Source organism: Penicillium daleae, assembly GCF_028827525.1.
Source record: "Penicillium daleae strain IBT 16125 chromosome Unknown utg000006l_segment0_segment0, whole genome shotgun sequence".
NCBI lineage: Eukaryota > Fungi > Ascomycota > Eurotiomycetes > Eurotiales > Aspergillaceae > Penicillium > Penicillium daleae.
This window is the reverse complement of record NW_026623154.1, coordinates 2191627-2208723: the sequence shown is the minus strand read 5'-3', so window position 1 is coordinate 2208723 and position 17097 is coordinate 2191627. Positions and strand designations below refer to the sequence as shown.

The window sequence follows — 17097 nt, the reverse complement described above, 5'->3', positions numbered from 1 at the left end:
CAGAGCTGCCGCAAGCCAAAATACTGGAGAAAAACTTCAAAAACATAATTCGAGTGCATCATCCGTGAATCGAACACGGGCCTCGTCGATGGCAACGACGAATTCTACCACTAGACCAATGATGCTGGTTCATGTGAAGTGGCTCACTTTTTGGCTCCATATTTTAATTTCACAATGGCGTTCAGATCAGGCCCGGCATACTCGTCTCATGCAAGCCGCAGGCATCTCTTATGCACAATAGTCCAACGAATCACATTTCCAAGGCAGTCAATGGCCTTATATAGGTGGCTGAAGCGACTATTATTGGTCTCTCTTTTGTACAATCACCAGTTTGTAAGAAACGAGCTTTGCATTCGCGCTGTTTAGTTATATATCCTGGCGCGTGCGGCAGTCAATATCTCTGGCAATCTTACAATCACATAGATACATCTTAGGTAATTAGGCAAGCCCAGGTTTCGCACACAAATGACGTGCATCGAACTGCTAACAGAAAAGGTACCTAATAGACGACGGACAAAGACAAAGAAGAAGAAGAAGAAGAAGAAGAAGAAGAAGAAGAAGAAGAAAAAAATCCGACAGGAAGAGAGAATGCCTCTTATATGGAGACCTGTCAAACCAAGAAGAAAGAAACTAGTGCAAACAGGGCGACGGTGGTGGAGATCTCCGCAGTGGTTTTAAACCAACCTGCCATTATCTGCCTCTTTACCCATGGGTGTGGTACCAGAGCGCCGCTTGAGCACACGACAGAAGAACGAAGCACCGTTACGAATCCCTCTAACCAACGAAGTGGGATTGTAATGCTTGACACGGAACATGTAGTACATGAGCACGGTGCCAAATATATTGAAGCCGACATAAGCCCAACCGATTCCAAAATTGCGCCAGCGTTGGCTGTAGTCTATTGGTTCATCAGCAAACGGAGTTCAAGTAATAGAGAAATAAGCCGTGGAAAGCTGGGGAGGAATTCACTCACAGATATTGCTCAGTGCAAGATATTGATCTGCGTTACTGAGTTGACAGTACTGACAGCTGCTTGTTGCTGTAGGATTGTACAGTTGCCCACCGGAGGCAGTGACATACTGATTCAGATATGCACCGCATGTCAGGCCAGCTGGAGGATTGAACACGCTCAGCTCAGCGGCAGAACATACGATCTTCCTAGCATGCAAGCCTGTCGCTGTGATACCGGCGATCAAGTAAGTAAGAGGGGAAACCCTGTACATGAAGATCCAGAATCCTAATGGGCGAGTTAGTTGAAAAGCAATAAATCATCTCTGCTTATCAGGCAGTATTTTCGGTCTTACCAGGCAAAGCGCTCGGTGGCTGCAAGACTCCGTTAAAGGTGAGGGTCATGATGAACAGCAGAGTTGCGATAGTGCCACCAGTCTCAGCATCAGGAAGAGCGGCGATGATGAAAGCCGCGAATGTGGACATGAACATGTAGAACTGAACGACAAACAGAAGCATCAAACCCTGTCTCTGTGGAGCCTGTTCCGCCCCATACACTGGGAAGTAGTAGCAAGCCCATGCAATTATAGCAACGAAGACCTGATACGGGATCTCAACGATGACGTTGGAAATAAGGAATGCAGCCCACGAGTAAGCCTTGGATGGACGCTCGCGAACTTCATATAGAGATCGCTGTACGACAAATTTGGGCATGATTCTGGTAAACGATGAGAAGTCAGAATAAATCTCCCAACCAAATTTTCGTTGTATATATAACTTACTGTTGGACCAGTGTCGAGAAGATTGAAGTCAGCATGAATGCGCTGAAAATAGCATCCTGGAACCCCTGAAGCGAAGCATCTGGCTTGAAGAATGTAAAGCCAATGAAAAGAGAGGACAATGTGGCAAGCATTATTTTGGCCCACACATAACTCGGCTCGCGCCAGAATCCCTGGAACGATCGATATGTGACACACCACAATTGTGATAAGAATGGCATGGCATATTCACCATGCTGGGACTCATCCTCACTCGACGTGGCCGACGCTCTCTCATCTTGGATGCGATCAATCTCTGCTTGCACAGCCTTGGCCTGTTGGCTCTCGTTCCACACAACAGACCAGTCCTTCGTGGATTTACCAGAAGCTCCAGCGCCGATGATTTCAAGCATGTACTCCGCAGGCTGTCTCTGTTAGTTATGGACGCTTATAATCACGGGAGCTGACCTCTTACATTTTCCGAGGAGCCACAAACTCTTGCTCCGTTGCTTTCAAAGTATTCCAATAGAGTTCGAGATTGGTCACCAATTTCCCCAAAGTAGACAGTCTTTCCTCCCTTAGCCAAGAAGAGTAGACGATCGAATTGCTGAAAGAGTAACGCGGAAGGCTGATGAATTGTTGAAAGAACAGCCTGGCCATGCTCGGCGAGTTTTCGTAGGAACGCACAAATAGCCCACGAGCTTTGAGAATCCAGTCCACTCGTCGGCTCGTCGAGGAAGATAAGAAGTGCAGGTTTGGCAGCAAGCTCAACTCCAATGGTCAATAATTTGCGCTAGAATATGGTTACGAGAGGGATTAGTCGGTGGTCAATAGCGTCCTTTTTAGACGAAGACTTACCTGCTCAACATTCAAACCCTCTCCTGGAATACCCACAATGGCATCTGCAAAATCATGCATTCCGAGCATGTCAATGACATCTTCCACATACTCATACTTCTCCTTCATTGACACAGACTTCGGCTGACGTAGCGTAGCACTAAACCGCAGCGCTTCCCGAACAGTCGTGGTTGGGAGGTGAAGATCCTGCTGTTGGACATAACCAGTCTTTCTCTGGAAACTAGTGTCTAGTGGCTTGCCGTTGACGAGCATATCACCAGTGACAACTCCAATTGACACACGCTTGGCCAGGACATCGAGTAGAGTAGTCTTTCCAGCACCAGAAACACCCATCAAAGCTGTAAGAGTTCCAGGTTTAACCCAACCAGAGACATGATCCAATAGCCGTCGTTGGCCACCCTTGACAGGGATATCATAACACACGTTTCGCCAAGTAAAGATATCATGCTGTGATGGAATAGCTGATGTGTCTCCTTCCTTTGAGGAATCCTTCGTGACCGGAGTAACCTCAGCTGCACTACCTGACTTTCCACCTTTCTCAAGATGTCGAAGATGTGCAGGCACATGGCCCCTTCGGAAAACAAGGAATTCGGCAGTAGAAGAGGTAGCAGAGTTGAGCTCAGAAGCAACCAAGTACAATACCATGAAGAAGATCCAGAATCCGATAAGGACACCAAGGTTTCTCCAGATATGCGCATAGGTGTACTGGTACTGGGCTTCTATAAAAGCATCTCCAGAAACGGTCCTTTCTCCCGCAACAGCGCCTCGGGCAGCACATATGAAGGAGTCGCCGGATAGATTTGGATAACCAGGAATGAACTGTGAGCACTCAAACTGCCGTCCGTGGAACTCGTTTGCGACCAGAGCCTCGAAGGTGTAAAAGATTGGGTTGATCCAACGGATCCAGCTGAACCAAGGGATGTTGCTCAGCTCAGGGGTCGTAATGACAAAGCCTGTGTAGATGACGATAGCTAGCACGATGACTCCGGCCATGGACATGGCCTGCGCTAGGGTCTTGGTTGATGCTGCCAGAGTTCGGAAGACACATGACATTGCAAGCGTACTGAGGAAGGTGAAGAGGAAGAAGATGAAGAATTGAGACGGTTTATATCGCTATATAGAGAGTTAGAATAAATGGATAGAGTGTAAAATGAGAGGAACGTACCAAGCTGGCCAGGAAGTAGAAGATGATGTTGAACACCACCGCTGCGACAAATTTGACCGGTATATCGGCGACGATACCTCCCAAGGCTTCTGCAAAGGGGTGCACAAAAGCATAAGAGGCTTGCTTCTCAATTACAGGTCGTTGATCGTAGAGCGAATTGATTTCAGTGATACTGATAAGAGCATTCATCCTGGGGGCAATGTGAGGAGTGGTACTTTACTCTTTTGATCGATCGAGACTTACAAGACCGAGAAGAACAGAGCGGCGCCTTTGCTCTGGAAACCTGCAGTTGCATTCGGCGTTCTGAACGAAATCACGATCAGTATCAAGCATGGATGCATGAACGACAACAGGAAAAGATATGGTACTTACTTAAAATAGATCGAACCGATGATCAAGGACATAACAATTCGCCCAATGACGGTTGTCAGGGTAGAAGGCTTGTCGTTCCAGATGCTATTGACGCCAGTTAGATTGACGTTCTCTCCCACTCCAGCAGTCTCGCAACAATAGAATATTGATATACCGTTGATAAGCTCTCTTTACACAAAGTCGAACCTGCATGGGAATGGAAATGACATATGGACTCTTCGGCCGAACATGCTTTGCCTGGCGCAAACGCTTGGTCTCATCAAAGTCTTGCCCAGCAGATCCACCAAGCGGATACTCTTTGCGATACTGTGCAATATCCTTCTCAAGTGTACCACATTGGGAACTCTTCTTCCAATACGCTTCAAATTCGTCCGGGGTGCGCGGGACTTTGTTTTCCATACCCTCGCGAGCTTTCCGTTCTTGCACATTAGTCACTGAAGTTAGGAAATCGCCAGTCGTTTGACGAAGAGGACATTCCCATCCCATATCGATGAAGTAGTCTCTGGCCGCACCGCATGGTCCGAAGAAGATTTCTCTTCCTTCGTACAGCACGATTACCTTGTCAAAGACATCGTAGATTGCTTGGGAGGCTTGGTAGATCGCAACTGCATGGCAAGAGCCTGTCAGATTTGCTGAAATTCGTAGTGCCTTGGCGAATTCCAAGGCACTAGCAGAATCTAAACCGCGAGTACTATTATCCCAAGCTCCGACAGGTGCTCCCGACACTAAAAGTGGTTAGAATCATCCGTGTCATCTTCACGTCTAAACACAAACTTACATGCCATCTCCGCAATACTGAATGGTCGTTAGCCTTTGGGTCTCAGGATATGAGGAGATTGCAGCATACCTGACTCGCTTCCGCTCACCTCCAGAAACTCCTCTGATGTAATCGTCGCCAACTGACTTGTCTGTTAGCGTTACAGCCCAAAGGACCAAAGAAGGGGCATATCAGACAAGTACACTAACCCTTGGTATTGTATGTGTGACTAAGACCAAAAACAGCCATAGAAACCTGCGTTATATGCTTTGCGAATCTGGCCCGACTGACTCCATTGAGCCGATTCTCGGGTGTACGTGCTGCAGCTGCAAACTCCAGCGTTTCACCCACTGTGAGGTGTGGGAAATGCTTGTCGACCTCCTGGTTATAGAGGACCTCGCCTTTGAATTCGCGATGCATTCTTTCCATGGGAATACCATTGTACTGAATATCCGAGCCCTTGTTCACTTTAAGCCCATGAAGTTCTCCAGACAGAGACTTGAGGAAGGTCGAGCACCCACTACCAGGCCTTCCCAGGACAATCAGTAGCTCGCCGCTCTTCAACAGCCCGTCGAAGTTGCGGAGAATCTGTTTTTGCGAATGACCTTTCCCAAAGGATATGTACTCCTGCAGCCGGAACGGGGCCAGGGGAACTGATCCAACGTTGTTCTGGTACTGAAGGGCAGAGCCAGAGCCAGCAATGTTCAGATTCTCCCAGACGACGCCTGTCGACTTGCGCAATGGCACTCCTTCTTTATCCATCATCTTCAGCATCATTCTTGCCCACTTGTAATGGTCGAATTGGTCACTCGTAGGATCGAGGACGGGATCGCCGAGCTCGACATCTTCCAAGGTATCTTTCCTTTCAATGTTGCCCATGTCCCCAACTCCAGAGTCCACAGTGCGGCGCCGGGGGAAATTGGAGGCGATGCGAGTCAGTTCCTCCCTATCCTCAGGTCGGATGTACTCGAGCACGGCTCTTTCATTGTCGGGGACAGCCTCGGAGCTTGAGCGGGCGTGAGGAGAGGAGCTGGCTGGGGTGATCTCGGCGTCTTCGTCATTGTCGGCCATCTTGCATAGGCTCAATGGGTTTACACTCGAACGGGAGGAAGATGGTAATTAAGGCACAAAGCCGTGAGGTTGAATGATAGAAAAACCAACTACAGCAGAAAAGGACAAAGTTCGAGTGCACCAATGTCACTTATACGTGGTATTCTCTCGCATTGCAGGGTCGCAAGAGTGAACATTTTGGGTCTCTACGCTCAACCAATTCTTCAGAATGTTGCCCTGAGCCATTATTTTCTAGCCCTTGGCACCATTAATGCAATGTTCTCATATGATATTTGTAGAGTCATGATGTCAAGACCTAGCGGAGCCTCATACTGCACTGGCATTGGACGGGAGCCGGCGGCAGAGTATGGAGAAGCCAAATGCGGCGATTCGGACGATCTGATTTGTTGCGAGCTCCTGTTGCTTTCCATGTCAGGTACCAGACACTGTGTACTCGACATTAATCATATTACTCGCCCATCAGATTCGAGTTCCATATTGATAAGATATGTGATACAACCACTAGCTCGTAGGGAATTGTCAAACGGAACTCGTTCGTTGGATGTGGTGCTCTTTAAGATTATCGACACCTCAGGCCACAATTTTTAAACTGTGGCTGTGCAAACTGTGCAAACCCGCTATCAGAACAGAAAAAAAAAAGATTTATCGCCGAGATCGACAGAGCTCAGCCAGTCAACCACCATTCATATTGGCATTATGGCGGATATTCAAAAGACTCCTTTTGTGAAGGAGCTCGCCTCAAGCGGTATGATTCCCTTTGCATTGTAGTCTATTTCAAAAACCACTGTACTGACGTGTTTATTCTTCAGACCGCAAAGTCCGCGACAAGGCCCTCGAGTCCCTCACACTATTCCTGCGCTCGCGCAACGATCTCACTCTCGTCGACCTCGTCAAGCTATGGAAGGGTCTTTTCTTCTGTAAGTTGGACTTGGTGATTTCTCAATCATACTATTCCGAGATTGATCAACTAACAATGCTGCTCCTTAGGCTTCTACCACTCTGACCGACCTCTCACGCAACAAGCCCTCGCCCGCGCGCTTTCCTACTCCCTCGTCCCCTCTCTCCCACATGCTACCCTCCACCGCTTCCTACGCGCCTTCTGGATCACCATCGGCCGGGATTTCCACTCACTGGACCGTCTGCGACTGGACAAGTACCTGTTCCTAATTCGTTGCTACGTCGGAGTCGCATTCGAGATCTTCGTCAAGGGCTCCAACAAAACCGAGAACGGTGATGCCAAAAAGCGCAAGCGCCAAGACAACGGCAAGCAGGGTCGAGGCAAGAAGCAAAAGAAGCAGACCGAGAGCGAGCCCGTCCCCGCAGAGAACGAGACCGAAGAAGGCGATGGCAAGTGGGCCGATCTCGAGGCTTTTATCTCCATCATCGAGGAGGGCCCTCTGTGCCCTGTCAACTTTGACCCTGACAATTCAGGCAAGTCCGTTGTCGACGAGAAAGATCCAAACTTTGTTCCCATGCCGCATGGACCGGATGGGCTGCGCTATCATCTAATTGACCTGTGGGTTGATGAACTGGAGAAAGTGCTAGAGTTTGAGGGAGGTGAGAGTGACTCGGAGAGTGAATCGAAGAATAGAAAGATCAAGGGCGATGTGCCTATGGAGTTGCTCTTGCGGCCTTTGGAGAAACTTCGTGCGGAGAGCCCATACAAGCCCGTGCGGACAAGAGCAATTGATGCTCTTGATGATGACCGGTTGGTAGAGTGGGGAATTCGTACGAGAGAGGTGGAAGAGGAGGAAGATAGCGAGGGAGAGTGGGGTGGATTTGATGACTAGTGGTTGCAAAGCGCAGCCAATTGGTCTCGAATTTCTGTACAGCATTCTTATAGCGAAACATGGATCTAATTCAAAAGCACTCATGATGATGATTGCCAGGGACAAATCATATCTACGAAACGTGACTCCAATGAATAGCAAAAGAGAACACTTTAGAGTGCCATCTATTTCGAAAATGTATGATTATATACACAGCTTCACTCGAGCGAGTAGGGAGTCTTGAACAGCTGGCAGACAGAAATCGTCGGAAGGAACGCATATCAACAGTTTGTAAAAACAGAAACCAAGACAAACAATATATTCAACTGCCAGACCTCTTGCGCAAGGGTATCATGAGTGTGGATAGCAAGAAGGGCCTAAGACACACCGTATAAGTTTATTAAACATGCACAAAAGCAAAAATGAAAAGCACCACTCCCACGCGGTTCAGAGGTGGTCGAGACACGGATCACCTCGGCCCATCAGCTTCATACGCATGCGTCGATTTCGCGAGTACTGTGCCTAGGCCTTGGTGGATCTCGCACTGGAACGCTTCAAAGGGTACACGTTCACCGTCGATACTGATATATCCTTCCTTTTGATGGGGCACAAGGCGATATGCAATTGCCTTGCGGATCTTCACGTCCGGCATATCGAAGAAGCCACCAGTCTCAATCTCAGTCATCATCTTGAGCGACGTGGCGCGACTAACGGTCCCGTCAATCGTCACAATGTCCATGAGACCATCATTAGGAAGTGAGGCAGGGAAGAAATTGGTGTCCTTGGACATGATGGCCATGTTTCCGGAATAGAAATTGCCCATGGTCTCGCCTGGGATGACCTCCCAATCCTGCGGAAGCTCGTCCTGAACGGTGCCAAACTGAAGTTCTGGTAGTGCCGGTGATTGCTTGGCGGCGTCGATACGGCTCTGATCGACAAGAACGCCATCATCTTCCTTTTTAGATTTGAACGCGGCATAGTGATCTTTGATAGCCTGTTTGTCGTCCATTTCGACCTTGATGGCCAGGTCACAAGGCCAGATTGTGCGCTGCAACAGACGGACCAGGAACCCGTATGTGAATCTCTGAGCGCCCATCCAGCGAATATGATCGGTACCAAGGTCTGACTCGGCAACAATACCAAAAGACTGGGACAGGAAGGACAGCGTGCGTGTGTTCTGCTGCGTGACCGACACCAGATCAAGGGGGGTTCTTAATCCCTTGACGATGCCCAACGCCGCGATGGAGTTACTGCCGGTGCCCAGGCAGCTCCACGTCAGACCATTTCCAGAACCACAGGGCAGCAGTGCCACGGCCATTTTAGCCAATGCTTCGCGGCCATTGGGGCGCTTCCCTAGCCCATTGAAGACCTCGTACGGGAGGCCGTCACCAGAACAACAGACAATCGCGTCGTACGCGTCGATATCGAGTTGTTCCGCAATCTCAATGGCATGTCCACGGTACTCGGTGGTCTGGACATCCACTTGACACTGTCCAGCGGCGAAGATCGGCGCGGCGTATCTCTGGTAAAGGCTCTCGGCGTTGCCTTTACCACCAAAGGGGTTGATCAGGATCTTGAGTCGCTTTCTGCGCTGGGCCGTGCCGTAGGCCAGATCCAGCAGCTTGTTCATCCAAGCCTCAACGGCAGGCTTCTCTTTCTCGCCGACGGGGTAGTGGAGGGCAGTGACGGAGACTTCATCCTTTGTTGAATGTTCGGCATAGGTGATCACCAGAGTGGAGGGATTGATTTTGGCGTCAAGGACATTATACAAAGAGATCGCAGACGTGGACTTTTCCTTGGGTTCTGCAACGAACGTCACATCGTGATTAGCACCGATAAAGTTTCAATGCGGATCGCCGGAGGGGCAAAAGAAAGAGGGTCCCAGCTTACTCGACTTGCATAAACCGCAGCAGCCACGGGCCGATTTGCGATGAGGGCGATCGTCTTAAGCGCTAGTTAACAAGAATAGTCCCGTCGCGAGCATCCAGGGCGCAATTGGGGATCGTACCGACAATCAGCAAGGAGTCGCTGCTCAGGGTGAGTGAGACGGCCTTGTCGAGGACTACGGTCGAGTCATGCAGCAGCAGCGGTGCTTCTGGATGTTCTGTTTCGAGATCGGAGGAGGTCATTCTGTTAAAGAATCGAGAGTCAAAAAGTGAATTCAGCGCATGACAGAAGGAACTATGCGCAGCGGAGATTTCTCAGGAGAAAGGAGAACAAAGATAAGTCGGCTTGTCAGATCGAAGCTCAACAGCCGCGAGTTCCGGTTCCTGGGCTGCGGGTGGCCCAAGCGTGCCTCGGATCTACGGGGTCTGCGGTGCAACTGCAACTGCAACGGCCCAGTTCACTGTGATAAATTTCCGAGTGTCTCAGGTTGACCTTGGCGGAGGACACTCGACAGTACGGTAGTGCATCTCTCTGTCTTCTCCTCTACCCTGTCAGAACGTTTGGATCCCGCTCTAGTGCTTATTCTCTTGCTGCTGTTGCTCCCGTCACTCCATTCTCCATCGTAGATCTGACCATGTGACCAGGGCAGTGAGCATAAAGGCAAACTAGGAAAATGCGGAAGGTATCATTCAGAGCACTCTGATACAAAGTCGAATTCTCTCGCCTCAGAATACTCGTATCAGAGTAATTCTTCTGAGCCATTACCATCTGACTTGGGTCAAGTGATTTCCTTCGTGGAGATCACTCCAGGAAGCCATCGTTACTGAAGTGTTCAAAGCGTGTTCTCTTACTTATGAGAGTATAGTACTCTCCAGAGTGATAAAAAATATTATCCCCTTGATCATCCTGAATTTATCTATAGTTTCCCCAAAAGTAGGAAATGCCCTCATGTGTTGTAATCTCGATCCTTTCTTTCATGGAGTCGTCCCCAAATGCCAACCATCGGAATCCCTCTCTCATGCTACACAGACACGTCACTGGGAGTCTGGGCAGGATTAATATTCAATCAGCGGGTCTGAGTCTGAGTGCCCTCGTAAAGCGTTGGGCAGCTTGGAGGAAAGGCACCGGCAGATGGAATACAGTAGGTGGTATGTCCTCCCCAAGGGGAAGGAATCTAGCAATAAGATACTGTACAGCGACTTGTATAGCCAAGACCATTATCTATTCCACTACTCCCCGGTCTCAATACATGATAGGAATGATCACAAGAAAATAAAACACAACTTTGTCTGGGGAGAGAAATGAAACAAGTTAAAAAGGAGACATCATATAGACTGTAGCCCGCTGGAAAAAAAGAAACAAAATCTACTCATGTCGCAGCAGCCTTCAGGCCCTTCAGGGAGCCCAGGCTCAATGCTAGACCTTGTGAGCGACTGCGGATACGAACGAACCCAGTAATCGGACCGTCATCACCCTCCTTTTCAATGCTCAGGTTGGCCAAAGCATCCTCGCCTAAAGAGAAAGTAAGTCAGTGTTAAATATTCGATCTAAGTCGAGGCCAAGAACATACCGAATACACTCCGTGCGTAGAGGTTAGCGCTCAGGAATCGACAATCACCCTTGAGCGATGCCTCGGGTGTCAAGCAGGCCATATTGGTGCTCTCCATCAGCTGCTTAAGGAACTCGCGAAGAGTCTTGGCCTTGGAGTTAATATTGACCTTGTTCTCCCACTCAAACTCGGTCCACATGGTTCGGAATTGAGTCTCGGTGCAGTGGGCGGGCTGAATATAGTCCATAATGTCGGCATGGATATCGTTAAGGATGACCACGTGGGTCTCGGTGGAGCTAGCACCATCGTAGACAATGTTACCAAAGATAACCCCGGTGTCGGTTGAGGAAACCTTGACGGTGGCTTGAACATTCAGGAAATCGCGGGGGCCCAAGTTGTGCGTAGACGGCCGCTCGACGACCTTGAGATCGCCTAGAGTGGCAAACTCGACGGACAGGTTCTGTAGAGTTTCGGCGGTCTGGTTGACCAACAGAACGTCCAGGACAATGTCGAACTGGTGGACGGTAACGTAGGCCTCGGCATAGACGGAGTCAGAGAAACCAGTCAATTGCACAACACGACTCAGCTTTGAAGAGACGTTCTCCGTAACAGCATCACCACCAGTAGCCTTGGCCAGATCCAGCTCAACCTCCTCGGCACCTTCGACGCTGTTCTTCTTGGTGAATTGCCGGATGGGGATGGCGTCGTCAATCTGCACGGCACTCTTGGCCTTCTCAACGGCTTCCTTTGCAGCCCGCTTCTTGTCCTCAACCTGAACCATGGCGCGGAAGGCCTTGCGGGTGTCCTCAAGGAAAGTAGTCTCGAGTTCCTTCTTTTCGGAGAACTCAGCAAGGGAACGAACACAGGTCATGATACGGTCAACAGAGTCCTCATCGATCGGGGCCTTGACAAATTGCGACTGGCCAACGCGCAGGATGGAAATCATGATGAGCATGGCCTCGGCGCGGAGAGCGTTGGTGCGGGCCGCATCTTGGGAGACCTCGGAGTGACGCATAACCAGCTTGGTCAGGGTGGAAGAAAGAACGGTGGCCAGGTAGTAGTCACCATCCAGGATGAGTTGACGGAGAGGAGGCTTCTGTGCAGCCTTGACTGCCTCAAGACGAGCAGCGGCAGCAGACTGGCTGGTGAGAGCGCTCTCAGTAGCATATGTGCCGTCCGCCAAAACCTTGCGAGATCCGGTAGGAGCGGCCTTGGAGTGGCCATTGGCCTGCTCCTGCAAGAGTGCGTTGTCCTCGGGGACCTCGTCGAGGAGTCGTTGCTCAGAGGCCAGGATGGGGATTTCACCTAGACTGGCGCGGATCTTCTTCCAAGCTTCCCGGATATCACTCTCCTCCAGAGAGTATTCTCCAACAACCCAAAGAACACCACGGTACACCTTACCAGCGCGGACCTCGCTTAGCGTGGACACCAAACGATCAACAATGGATCCACGCAGATCGGGGAACTTCTCGACGACTTCCTTGACGAATGAAATGACATCGACGGCGGAGTTGTTGTTGAAGTCGGCAATGAAGTCCATGAGGAGATCGACCACACTGGCTGCAATTTCGGAGAACTTAATCGCGCAGTTGTGTATTGACTGCACAAGGAGTTGACGGTATTCGCTGTTCTGCTCATATTGCTCGTTCACGGTCTTGGCGAGTTCCTTCTTGAGCAACATGATAATCTCCTCAACGTTCTTGCTTGAAACCATCTCCAGGGCGATTCCGAGGGCCTTCCGGCGGATATCGATGTCGGGACTGGTGAGGACACGCAGAATCTCCATGGTCAGCTCATCCAGGACACCCTCGTTACGCATCCGGAGTTGATCAACACGATCCAACACAATGAGCTTGACATTGTTGTCAGCCTCCCGGATGGCAAGCTCGATCAACTTGCCGGCGGCGGCCTTCACGGCGACAGGGTTGCTGGTCAGGGCGGTAAGAGAGGTGGCGGCTTCGTAAACGACGGTGCTGGTAGGAGCGTCGAGGAGCTCAAGCATAAGTTTCAAGTATCGAGACTAGTACAATCCATTAGCACAATGCAGCAAAGTAACTTCGTCGCTAACTAGGTACGCGACCCACCTTGTTCTGGGTGTTCTGAACTGCATCCTTCCGCAAGAACTCAAGCTCAGCCAGCTGAAGAAGCTCATCGGTGTTAGGAATGGTGTCGAAGGTTGTACCAAGGTACTCGAGAGCCTTCTCGTGGCTAATGGACATGAGGGCGGCGAAGGCATTGCGCTTGCAAGTGCCATCTGTCTCCGCCTCGAGGAAGGTCTGAAGCAGCTCGGGCGCATCTGGAATGAGGGCCTCGGAGTGCTGGAAGATGGAAGCAACTGCCCAAGCGGCGTTCTTGCGCACATATGCGTGGCGGTGTTCCAGACACGAGCGGGCCGAGGAAAGGAGCGGTTCGATGAGTTCGGGTTCGCGCAGCTTGCACAGGAAGCGGAGAGTGTTTCCTCGGACGTATTCGTTGGCATGTTGCAAGTCATTGCGGATGCCGTTACTAAAGCAGAGTAAAAGCCATGTCAATTGACTTCATCCACAAAGTCTCGCCGAAAGGGTTGGGCTTGTCCTACCAGACCAAGATCATCTCCTGCTTGAGTTTACCATTCGAATCGACCTTCGGGCAAATCTCATAGTAGAAATACAATAATTTCTTCAATGACTTGCTCTTCGCAGGCATAACGAAACGAATGATGTGCATCAGCAGTTGGGGCATGGGATCGCCATTGAGCATGATCGTGATAATTGTCCGCATCGTCTCCATCTTAGTCTCGTCATTGCCCTTCTCCAACTGGAGTTTCAGCTCCTGCTGGGTCGGCTGGTCTGCCGTGTTGTCCAAATGGACCAGGCTGTACGCATTCTCAAGGAAGGACGCCATGGTGGTGGGATTGTGAGGCGACGGCTGGGGTCGAAGGAGAGCTGCAAGTTGTCAGGTCGGGGGAATGTTTTGGACACCTCAGCGGACCACTCGCCCAGTGTAGAACGTACCAGAGGAACAGGTCTCCCAGGAACAGGAGTTTCAGACCAATGTCAGAAACGCGCAATTAAAATAGTCCAACACCCCTCGCCAGCCAGGAAATCATGGGCGTGTTGGTTTGAAGATGCGCTAATGGGGGGTGAGTGGGAGCATCAACCAACCTGTCCCTTTCCAGGCCCCGGTCCCCTCTGTGTGGATGACTAAGCCTGCCGCTTTTCTGGAAGTCCGCCTTGAGCTGTTCATCGCGGCCAATTTCGAGTACCAACCAAATTCCCCAACTGCAAAATGTCGACGAACGAGACATTTTACCTCCGTTACTAGTAAGGATGAGGATGCGATGATAAGCCCAAGTCTCCGCGGCTGCTGACAGCTCTTTCACAGCTCAGGTCACTCTGGGCGGTTCGGGCACGAGTTCCTTGGTGAGTGATGTCCCCCGCGGTGCCTCCTTCTGGGAGTATGGTAGCCGAGTTCATTGCGCTAACATTTTCACTAGAATTCGATTTCCGAACCATTGCCGACGGCAGCAGTGCTGCTGTGCGATATGCGAACAACTCGAACTACCGCAATGACTCCCTGATTCGCAAAGAGAGTGAGTGGGAGGGTCCCCGCGCCAACACAAATACACACGATCTGACCTCATAATAGTGTGTGTGAGCTCGGCGATGATTGAGGAGATCAAGCGCATCATCAAGCAGAGTGAGATCTTGAAGTACGACCCCAATCCTTCGAGAGGACGGGAGGAGATGCAGAACCAGATGCTAACCCATCGACCCTAGGGAGGATGATTCAAAGTGGCCGCAGAAGAACAAGGATGGACGCCAGGAGCTGGAAATTCGACTGGGCAATGAACACATTTCGTTCGAGGTATGACCCGAGTGGACAAGAGATGGCGCGACTGCCACCGACAGCTATCATGTCCTAACTTCTTTCCAGACTGCGAAAATCGGCTCGTTGGTGGATGTGACCGAATCGGCCGACCCCGAAGGTCTTCGAGTGTTCTACTATTTGGTGCAGGATCTCAAGGCGCTGGTCTTCTCGCTCATTTCTCTGCACTTCAAGGTATGGCTGGCTTGGCTTACTGTTTGGGGGTGTCACTCTAGGACTGCACTAACGGCGATCTTTCTCAACTTCCAGATCAAGCCTATCTAAAATCGAGGCAAATAGAGTTTGGAATTGGTTTATTTTATGATACCGGGCGTTTGATCGAGGCTTTCTTGCATGGGTTCATCATGAAGCGGACCCACAGGCAGACAATACAAAAACACGTGCTTTTCCCCGACCTTCCCAGCCTGAATGGACATTTTTAAACGTAGTCATTTTGAATCCCCAAGATCTTTCTACCCTTTCGATCATGTCCCATCAACATATCTCCGTGTCGCACGCTTCTCCGCGATAGCCGCGCGCGCTCACGCTGTACCTGACGTATATCTGGCAGCCTCAGGCCACCAACGCCTCCCCCGCGCTCGCATGACCCCATGATGGCCCCCCCCCGGTCAGGACTCTCAGACTCTGGACCCAAATCAATCCTTCTTTCTCCCCTTCAAGATTCCCACCAAAACCTTCAATCTTTCCACCCCTTCGAACATCCCCCGCTCCATTCTCCCTTCTTATCGTATTTCGTGATTTTTGCTCCTCGTTCTTGGCGCCTGGCTCGATCCGATGTCTGCTCTCCTCCTTCCTTGATCCCGCCCCCAATGCCGACCCCGAGTGACAACCGCCCAACTTCGATCGCCGAGGTGATCTCCACCCGTACTTGCCCACCGGAACTGGACCGCGTTTCGGCCTGGAGAGACTCACCGGATTCAACTGTCTCGGCCAGCGAGGCTCTTGAAGATGCTCTCACACCGGCCAGTGCTACGGCGCCGTCCGTGCTGAGTCGTTCCGACGATGGCAGCGCGCTCTTGGCGTCTGACCCGCTGCAAGTGGAGAGCAAGATACCCGGCGCGACGGACGATGAGACTACACGCGAGCGATCTAGTTCGCCCGCGGAGCTATGTGCTCGCAGTCGGTCGCCCGTCATGCCGCCAAACTCTTCGCTGCTGCGGTATGAATTTTCCAATGTTCGGGTAAGCTTATCTTCCAGCCCAGTGTCACGCTTCGCCGCCCCATCATACTCAGTTACTAACCTATTGTGACAGCTTCTGCCAAACCATTCGTCTTCCTATCTCCGCTCCGGGAGCAGATTCGTCGGCACACAAATGTCTGACCAACAGGTGTATAAAGTTGACGTGGAAATCAAGCACGTGGACATGGCCGAGTCCTATCTTTGCGGCTATCTTCGCATTCAAGGTCAGTGACTCACCTGCATTTCAATCTAATATCGGATACCAGTCTAACCACTCTTTTGATTCACTCTGATATAGGCCTTACGGAGGATCACCCTACCCTGACCACATTCTTTGAAGGAGAGATCATTGGTACTAAACACACGTTCCAGACTCGCAATGAGGAATGGGGCGCCAACGAGAAGACGGATATCCACCACTGGTCCCGTTTCCCCGCTTGGAAACCACTTGCCAAACAGGCGAAACGCACTGATTTCACATACCGCAACTTTGCTCAACGTGAGCACGTGTTCATGAGATGGAAGGAATATTTCCTTGTTCCGGACCATCGGGTGCGAACCATCTCTGGTGCCAGCTTCGAGGGATTCTACTATATCTGTTTCAATCAGATTGAGGGATCGGTCAGCGGCGTTTATTTCCATGCGAAGAGCGAGCGGTCAGTCAACCTGCCTCTAAAAGATAAGGCTAAATCTTGCTGACTTCCATATTAGGTTCCAACAGCTTGAGTTGAAGCATGTCGAAGATCGAGGATGTGCGCCAGCAGTCGAGTTCCGCTAAGTTCTCCGGACCTCGACTGCTGGCGCTGAAACGATCCAGACCCGCTTTTGCAAGCATTGGTTCGCCTTCTCAACGCAAATATTCCGTCACCCTTTATTCTCCCATCGTAGAGCACGGTCGAGCGCGTCCCTCTCCGTA

At 50.7% G+C, this 17097-nt stretch overlaps 6 protein-coding genes across 6 annotated transcripts; 3 read left to right on the top strand and 3 right to left on the bottom strand.

Moving 5' to 3' along the window:
- Window positions 1-674: 674 nt before the first annotated feature.
- N7458_006525 (ABC multidrug transporter atrI) lies at window positions 675-5929 on the bottom strand (the record flags this gene model as incomplete). Its single annotated transcript, XM_056909907.1, has 13 exons — window positions 675-898; window positions 974-1237; window positions 1305-1666; window positions 1731-2131; window positions 2182-2499; window positions 2565-3677; window positions 3730-3919; window positions 3973-4032; window positions 4102-4185; window positions 4256-4826; window positions 4880-4896; window positions 4949-5000; window positions 5068-5929. The coding sequence occupies 13 exons, from the start codon at window positions 5927-5929 to the stop codon at window positions 675-677; spliced, it is 4518 nt and encodes a 1505-aa protein (XP_056765611.1).
- A 696-nt stretch (window positions 5930-6625) lies between these two features.
- N7458_006524 (ribosomal RNA processing 1 family protein) lies at window positions 6626-7719 on the top strand (the record flags this gene model as incomplete). Its single annotated transcript, XM_056909906.1, has 3 exons — window positions 6626-6674; window positions 6739-6846; window positions 6917-7719. The coding sequence occupies 3 exons, from the start codon at window positions 6626-6628 to the stop codon at window positions 7717-7719; spliced, it is 960 nt and encodes a 319-aa protein (XP_056765610.1).
- Window positions 7720-8167: 448 nt separating this feature from the next.
- Window positions 8168-9827, bottom strand: N7458_006523 (uncharacterized protein; the record flags this gene model as incomplete). Its single annotated transcript, XM_056909905.1, has 3 exons — window positions 8168-9501; window positions 9589-9642; window positions 9707-9827. The coding sequence occupies 3 exons, from the start codon at window positions 9825-9827 to the stop codon at window positions 8168-8170; spliced, it is 1509 nt and encodes a 502-aa protein (XP_056765609.1).
- A 1127-nt stretch (window positions 9828-10954) lies between these two features.
- On the bottom strand, window positions 10955-14017 carry N7458_006522 (coatomer subunit beta; the record flags this gene model as incomplete). Its single annotated transcript, XM_056909904.1, has 4 exons — window positions 10955-11097; window positions 11156-13154; window positions 13219-13639; window positions 13713-14017. 4 exons carry the CDS (start codon window positions 14015-14017, stop codon window positions 10955-10957), a joined length of 2868 nt encoding a protein of 955 aa, XP_056765608.1.
- Window positions 14018-14220: 203 nt separating this feature from the next.
- N7458_006521 (mago nashi family protein) lies at window positions 14221-15265 on the top strand (the record flags this gene model as incomplete). The annotated part of the gene is made up of 8 exons (XM_056909903.1): window positions 14221-14232; window positions 14292-14436; window positions 14503-14535; window positions 14610-14705; window positions 14762-14825; window positions 14893-14980; window positions 15050-15175; window positions 15251-15265. The coding sequence occupies 8 exons, from the start codon at window positions 14221-14223 to the stop codon at window positions 15263-15265; spliced, it is 579 nt and encodes a 192-aa protein (XP_056765607.1).
- A 545-nt stretch (window positions 15266-15810) lies between these two features.
- N7458_006520 (GID4/VID24 family protein) lies at window positions 15811-16959 on the top strand (the record flags this gene model as incomplete). Its single annotated transcript, XM_056909902.1, has 4 exons — window positions 15811-16182; window positions 16255-16405; window positions 16480-16837; window positions 16893-16959. The coding sequence occupies 4 exons, from the start codon at window positions 15811-15813 to the stop codon at window positions 16957-16959; spliced, it is 948 nt and encodes a 315-aa protein (XP_056765606.1).
- Window positions 16960-17097: the final 138 nt, after the last annotated feature.